The sequence below is a fragment of the Rhinoraja longicauda genome, chromosome 36 (assembly GCF_053455715.1).
Source record: "Rhinoraja longicauda isolate Sanriku21f chromosome 36, sRhiLon1.1, whole genome shotgun sequence".
NCBI lineage: Eukaryota > Metazoa > Chordata > Chondrichthyes > Rajiformes > Arhynchobatidae > Rhinoraja > Rhinoraja longicauda.
In genome coordinates, this window is record NC_135988.1 from 1,804,429 (window position 1) to 1,812,344 (window position 7,916).

The window sequence follows — 7,916 nt, forward strand, 5'->3', positions numbered from 1 at the left end:
CAATACCATGTGCTCTAATTTTGCCCACTAATCTCCTATGTGGAACCTTGTCGAAGGCTTTCTGAAAGTCAAGGTACACCACATCCACCGGCTCTCCCCAGTCAATTTTCCTAGTTACATCCTCAAAAAATTCCAGAAGAATCGTAGTCTCACCATCTACTGTGAGACTGAGTGATTTGCCCGTTGTAACTGTGCTGAACCATTACACTGGCTGCGATTCTGCTTCTCAGTAGCAGGACAAAGGGTAGACGTGGGGGCAGGGTTGGAGGGTTGGAGGGAGGGATGGAGGGAGGGTGGGAGGGTGGGAGGGAGGGGTGGAGGGAGGGAGGGATGGATGGAGGGGTGGAGGGAGGGAGGGAGGTAGGGAGGGATGGAGGGGGGAGGGAAAGAGGGAAGGAGGGGTGGAGGGAGCAAGGAATGGAGGGAAGGATGGAGGGAGGGAGGGAGGGAGGGAGGGAGGGAGGGAGGGAGGGAGGGAGGGAGGGAGGGAGGGAGGGAGGGAGGGGGGAGGGAAGGAGGGGTGGAGGGAGGGAGGGAGGGAGGGAGGGAGGGAGGGAGGGAGGGAGGGAGGGAGGGAGGGAGGGAGGGGAGGAGGGAAGGAGGAGTGGAGGGAGCAAGGAATGGAGGGAAGGATGGAGGGAGGGAGGGAGGGAGGGAGGGATGGAGGGAGGGAGGGAGGGGTGATGTGACAGGGGGGTGATGTGGCGGGGGGGTCTGACGTCTCGGTTCCCCCCAGAGGTGTTGGTGCTGTTGCTGGAGCTGAGGTCCCTGCTCGTGCTGCTGGACACGGAGAGCCTCAGCCCGGCCGCCCAGTCGAGGAAAGCGCGGGTGGCCCAACTGCTGCAGGAGCTCAACACCAGCCTGAGCCCGGAACCTTCCGGAGGCGGTACGTATTGCCCAAGGGCCTTGTGGCACCACAGCATTCATGTCCCTCGTCCCAGCGATCCTGACACATTCTTTCTCCGGGGTTTTAGGAGGATGCATTTCACGAGTTCACAAGTCACAGGAGTAGTAGTAGGCCATTCGGCCCATCGAGTCCACTCCACCATCCAATCACGGCTGATTTCTGCCTCCTAATCCCATTCTCCTGCCTTCTCCCCATAACCCTTGACACCCGTTCTAATCAAGAGTTTGTCCATCTCTGCCTTAAAAATGCCCACTGACTTGGCCTCCACCGCCCTCTGTGGCAATGAGTTTCACAGACTCACCACCCTCTGACTAAAGAAGTTCCTCCTCACCTCCTTTAACTCTGAGGCTGTGCCCTTTGGTCCTAGACTCTCCCACTTGTGGAAACATCCTCTCCACATCCACTCTATCCAGGCCGCTCACTATTCTGTACGTTTCAATGAGGTTCCCCCTCATCCTTCTAAACTCCAGTGAGTACAGGCCCAGTGCCCACAAACGCTCATCATATGTTAACCCACTCGTTCCTGGGATCGGGGCTGTGGTCTCGGAGCTGGCTTCCAGGAGGTTGTGGGTGGGTGTCGGGCTGAGGGTTTGGGACAGGCCTCTTCGTCACTAGGCCCCCCCTGTGCTAGCAAGTCCCAGCTCGGTTTAACTGCAGTCAGATCCTCTGGAGAGGGGGGTTCAGATCTACGGCTCGTACCTGGGAACCCCGACCGTCCCAGTTCCACTGGGAGATGACTGGAACATAATAAACATGACCACGAGCAGGCCATTCAGCCCACACTGACCCTAACCCAGACCCCGGCCTCCTCCCCCCCCCCCCACAAAGGGGAAGTCTGCACCTTCTCCCCATCACCGCGTGGGTTTCCTCCGGCTTCCTCCCACATCCCAAAGACGTGCGGATTTGTTGGTTCATCGGCCCTCTGTAATTCCCCCTTGTGTGTAGGGAGTGGATGAGAAAGTGGGATAACATGGAACCAGTGTGAACAGGTGATCGCTGGTCAGCGTGGGCTAGGTGGGCCGAAGGGCCTGTGTCCGCACTGCATCGCTAAGCTGAACTAAACTGAAATCAGTAGGAAGGAACTGCACACATATATTGAAGAGGGGCATAGAATTGGCAATAGACACCAAAACCTGGAGTAACTCAGCGGGTCAGACAGCATCTTTGGAGAAAAGGAACAGGTGATGTTTCAGGGGGAGACTCTTCTTCAAACTAAAATGAGCATCAGGGTGTCCGGTTACTCAGCTTACGCCTTTCTATAAAGTTTTTAATCCACTCATGGCAGAATGGAGTGGTGTCTATTTCTGCAGCGGCGTTGGTCTACAATCTGCCACTCCGCCCACGTCTATCAAGTAGTTGTCTGGTTTATGGGTAAAGTTGAGATTTTGGAATGAAAGCCCAGGGTGTTTCGACACGGCCTCAGTGGGCCGAAGAGCCTGTTTCCGTGCTGCATCTCTAAACTAAGCTAAACATCAAGTCTACACACAAAGTGCTGGAGTAACTCAGCGGGACAGGCAGCTCCTCTTGAGAGAAGGAATGGGTGACGTTTTGGGTCGAGACCCTTCTTCAGACCGAGAGTCAGGGGAGGGGGGATACAGAGATAAGGAAGTGTAAGGTGTGAGAACGAGACATCAAAGGGGATCCAGCTCGAGGAAAATGCAGAATAGATCATTGTTAGCTAGGAGAAGGTGACAACAAAAGCAAACAGAGATAAAATGTAATCAGCAACAGTCAGGCTGGTCAGAGAACTGGGAAGGGGGAGGGATGGAGAGAGAGGGAAAGCAAGGTTACTTGAAGTTAGAGAAGTCAATGTTCATACCACTGGGGTGTAAACTACCCAAGTGAAATATGAGGTGTTGTTCCTCCAATTTGTGTTGGGCCTCACTCTGACAATGGAGGAGGCCCAGGACAGAAAGGTCAGTGTGGGAATGGGATGGGGAGTTAAAGTATTTAGCAACCGGCAGATCAGGTAGGTTTAGGCAGACTGAGCGGAGGTGTACAGCGAAACGATCGCCGAGCCTGCGCTTGGTCTCACCGATATATAGAAGTCCACATCTCGAACAGCGGATACAGTAGATGAGTTTGGAGGAGGTGCAGGTGAACCTCTGCCTCGCCTGAAAAGACTGCTTGGGTCCTTGGATGGAGTTGAGGGGGGAAATATAGGGACAGGTGTTGCATCTCCTGCGGTTGCAGGGGAAGTACCTGGGGAGGGGGTGGTTTGTGTAGGAAGGGACGAGTTAGAAGGGTCACGACCCGAATCGTAACCCATTGCTTCTCTCCAGAGATGCTGCCTGTCCTGCTGAGTTACTCCAGCACTTTGTGTCTATCTTTGGTTTAAACCAGCATCTGCAGTTCCTTCCCACACTAAACAGCAAGTCTGATTGCTCCACCCCTGTGCCACATCCTGGCATGTTGTGCGTGCCCACAGATCTGCCCTTGCCCATCAATAGACAATAGACAATAGGTGCAGGAGGAGGCCATTCAGCCCTTCGAGCCAGCACCGCCATTCAATGTGATCATGGCGGATCATTCTCAATCAGTACCCCGTTCCTGCCTTCTCCCCATACCCCCTGACTCCGCTATCCTTAAGAGCTCTATCTAACTCTCTCTTGAATGCATTCAGAGAATTGGCCTCCACTGCCTTCTGAGGCAGAGAATTCCACAGATTCACAACTCTCTGACTGAAAAAGTTTTTCCTCATCATCGTTCTAAATGGCCTACCCCTTATTCTTAAACTGTGGCCCCTGGTTCTGGACTCCCCCAACATTGGGAACATGTTTCCTGCCTCTAATGTGTCCAACCCCTTAACAATCTTAAATGTTTCGATAAGATCCCCTCTCATCCTTCTAAATTCCAGTGTATACAAGCCTAGTCGCTCCAGTCTTTCAACATATGACAGTCCCGCCATTCCAGGAATTAACCTAGTAAACCTACGCTGCACGCCCTCAATAGCAAGAATATCCTTCCTCAAATTTGGAGACCAAAACTGCACACAGTACTCCAGGTGCGGTCTCACTAGGGCCCTGTACAACTGCAGAAGGACCTCTTTGCTCCTATACTCAACTCCTCTTGTTATGAAGGCCAACATGCCATTGGCTTTCTTCACTGCCTGCTGTACCTGCATGCTTCCTTTCAGTGACTGATGCACTAAGACACCCAGATCTCGTTGTACGTCCCCTTTTCCTAACTTGACACCATTCAGATAACAATCTGCCTTCCTATTCTTACCACCAAAGTGGATAACCTCACACTTATCCACATTAAACTGCATCTGCCATGCATCCGCCCACTCACACAACCTGTCCAAGTCACCCTGCAGCCTCATAGCATCTTCCTCACAGTTCACACTACCACCCAGCTTTGCATCATCAGCAAATTTGCTAATGGTACTTTTAATCCCTTCATCCAAATCAGTGGCAGCATGTACAGTGAGTGAGTGCAGACTCACACCCCTCACCCCCTTGGAGCGCAAGAGGATGAGGTGAGATCTTATAGAGGTGTATAAGATCATCAGAGGAATAGATTGGGCAGATGCTCAGAGTCTCTTGCCCAGAGTAGGGGAATTGAGGATCAGAGGACATGGGTTCAAGGTGAAGGGGAAAAGATTGAATAGGAATCTGAGGGGCAACTATTTCACACAAAGGGTGGTGGGTGTATGGAACAAGCTGCCAAAGAAGGTAATTGAGGCTGGGACTATCCCAACGTTTAAGAAACAGTTAGACAGGTACATGGATAGGACAAGTTTGGAGGGATATGGACCAAACGTGGGCAGGTGGGACTTGTGTAGCTGGGACATGTTGGCCGGTGTGGGCAAGTTGGGCTGAAGGGCCTGTGTACACACTGTATCACTCTATGAATCTGTGACTGTGTCTGTGACTCTGACTGTGTCTCTGTGTTTCTGTGACTCTATCACTCTGTGTCTCTGTGACTGTTCATCTTTGACTGTGACTCTGTGTCTCTGTGTCTCTGTGTCTCTGTGTCTCTGTGTCTCTGTGACTGTGTCTCTGTGTCTCTGTGTCTCTGTGTCTCTGTGACTGTGTCTCTGTGTCTCTGTGTCTCTGTGTCTCTGTGTCTCTGTGTCTCTGTGTGACTGTGTCTCTGTGTCTCTGTGTCTCTGTGTCTCTGTGTCTCTGTGTCTCTGTGTCTCTGTGACTGTGTCTCTGTGACTGTGTCTCTGTGTCTCTGTGTCTCTGTGTCCCTGTGTCTCTGTGTCTCTGTGTCTCTGTGTCTCTGTGACTGTGTCTCTGTGACTGTGTCTCTGTGTCTCTGTGTCTCTGTGTCTCTGTGTCTCTGTGTCTCTGTGTCTCTGTGACTGTGTCTCTGTGTCTGTGTCTCTGTGTCTCTGTGTCTCTGTGTCTCTGTGACTGTGTCTCTGTGACTGTGTCTCTGTGACTGTGTCTCTGTGTCTCTGTGTCTCTGTGTCTCTGTGTCTCTGTGTCTCTGTGTCTCTGTGTGTCTCCGTGACTCTGTGTCTGTGTGACTGTGTCTGTGTGACTGTGTCTCTGTGACTCTGTGTCTCTGTGTCTCTATGTCTCTGTGTCTCTGTGTCTCTGTGTCTCTGTGTCTCTGTCTCTCTGTGTCTCTGTGTCTCTGTGTCCCTGTGTCTCTGTGTCTCTGTGTCTCTGTGTGTCTCCGTGACTCTGTGTCTGTGTCTCTGTGTCCCTGTGTCTCTGTGTCTCTGTGTGTCTCCGTGACTCTGTGTCTGTGTCTCTGTGTCCCTGTGTCTCTGTGTCTCTGTGTGTCTCCATGACTCTGTGTCTGTGTCTCTGTGTCTCTGTGTCTCTGTGTCTCTGTGTCTCTGTGTCTCTGTGTCTGTGTCTCTGTGACTCTGTGTCTGTGTCTCTGTGTCTCTGTGACTCTGTGTCTCTGTGTCTCTGTGTCTCTGTGTCTCCGTGTCTCCGTGTCTCCGTGTCTCCGTGACTCCGTGTCTCCGTGTCTCCGTGTCTCCGTGACTCCGTGTCTCTGTGACTCTGTCCCTGTGTCTCTGTGTCTCTGTGTCCCTGTGTCTCTGTGTCTCTGTGTCTCTGTGTCTCTGTGTCTCTGTGTCTCTGTGTCTCTGTGTCTCTGTGTCTCTGTGTCTCTGTGTCTCTGTGTCTCTGTGACTGTGTCTCTGTGTCTCTGTGTCTCTGTGTCTCTGTGTCTCTGTGTCTCTGTGTCTCTGTGACTCTGTGTCTCTGTGTCTCTGTGTCTCTGTGTCTCTGTGTCTCTGTGTCTCTGTGACTGTGTCTCTGTGTCTCTGTGTCTCTGTGACTGTGTGTCTGTGACTCTGTGTCTCTGTGTCTCTGTGTCTCTGTGTCTGTGTCTCTGTGACTGTGTCTCTGTGTCTCTGTGACTGTGACTGTGTCTCTGTGTCTCTGTGACTGTGTCTCTGTGTCTCTGTGACTGTGACTGTGTCTCTGTGTCTCTGTGTCTCTGTGTCTCTGTGTCTCTGTGTCTCTGTGTCTCTGTGTCTCTGTGTCTCTGTGTCTCTGTGTCTCTGTGTCTCTGTGACTGTGTCTCTGTGTGACTGTGTCTCTGTGTCTCTGTGTCTCTGTGTCTCTGTGTCTCTGTGTGACTGTGTCTCTGTGACTCTGTGTCTCTGTGTGACTGTGTCTCTGTGTCTCTGTGTGACTGTGTCTCTGTTTCTCTGTGTCTCTGTGTCTCTGTGTCTCTGTGTCTCTGTGACTCTGTGTCTCTGTGTCTCTGTGACTGTGTCTCTGTGTCTCTGTGTCTCTGTGTCTCTGTGTCTCTGTGTCTCTGTGTCTCTGTGTGTCTCCGTGACTCTGTGTCTGTGTCTCTGTGTCCCTGTGTCTCTGTGTCTCTGTGTCTCTGTGTCCCTGTGTCCTCTCTGTGACTGTGTCTCTGTGTCTCTGTGTCTCTGTGTCTCTGTGTCTCTGTGTCCCTGTGTCTCTGTGTGACTGTGTCTCTGTGTCTCTGTGTCTCTGTGTCTCTGTGTCTCTGTGTCTCTGTGTCTCTGTGTCTCTGTGTCTCTGTGTCTCTGAGTCTCTGTGACTCTGTGACTCTAAGGTCACTACTGGCCTTTCCTGCAGGATTCCCACCCCCCTCCTTCCCAGAATGTCGCATTTACTGATGGAGACTCCAGAAACTGCAGATGCTGGAATGGTTCACAAAGAACCAAGTGCTGGAGGAACTCGAGGGGTCAGAAGGGACCCTTCTTCAGAGGGTGAAGTGGGTCACTCATGAGCTGAAACGTTGCCTGTCCATTCGCTGCGCCGACCTGCTGGGCTCAGCAGTGGCTGAGAAAGTGGATCATGGTGATCGTGTGTTGTCTTTCCACTAACTGGTTAGCACGCAACAAAAGCTTTTCACTGTACCTCGGTACATGTGACAATAAACCACGTTGAACTGGACTGGATAACAGAGGGTGAGCATCACATACACTGCTTAAATAATGGAGGTACATTAGCTTACTCGCCGATCTGTGGGAACCTTCTAGAAGCTGGCAGTTGTACATCTGCTTGGCCCAGATTGGGGTGTGTCAGCTGTTCGTTTATTTCACAGACACAGCACGGGAACAGGCCCTTCGGCCCCGTGAGTCCGCACCGACCAGCATCACCCGTTCACAGTAGTTCCATGTTACCCCACTTTCTCACCCACTCCCTACACACCAGGGGCAATTAACCCACAAACCCGCACGTCTTTGGGATGTGGGAGGAAACCGGAGCACCCGGAGGAAACCCATGCGGTCACAGGGAGAACGTGCAAACTCCACACAGGCAGCAGCCGAGGTCAGGATCGAACCCGGGTCACCGGCACCGTGAGGCAGCGGCTCTACCCGCTGCACCACCGTGCCCAAGTTGCTTGGAGAGGGAGAGGGAGAGGGGAGGAGGGAGAGGAGAGGGAGGAGAGGAGAGAGGGAGAGGGAGAGGGAGCCGGAGCCTGTTGGTCCCAGCAACGCTCCACACCCAGGGGATTGGCCTGGAGCGCCGACCCTCGCTCCCAGCCCGGGAACGCAGGGAATGCTGCCCCTTGCCCCACAGTTTGGGGATCCTGGGATCGTCGCCGCGCG

The 7,916-nt window shown here is 52.8% G+C and overlaps 1 protein-coding gene across 1 annotated transcript in view; it reads left to right on the forward strand.

Moving 5' to 3' along the window:
* The first annotated feature begins 699 nt into the window (after positions 1-699).
* Positions 700-7,916, forward strand: part of LOC144610249 (actin filament-associated protein 1-like 2) — a 46,384-nt gene continuing 39,167 nt past the window's right edge. The window contains exon 1 of the mRNA XM_078428841.1: positions 700-886. Coding sequence (XP_078284967.1) covers positions 700-886 — 187 coding nt within the window. The remainder of the gene's footprint in view (positions 887-7,916) is intronic.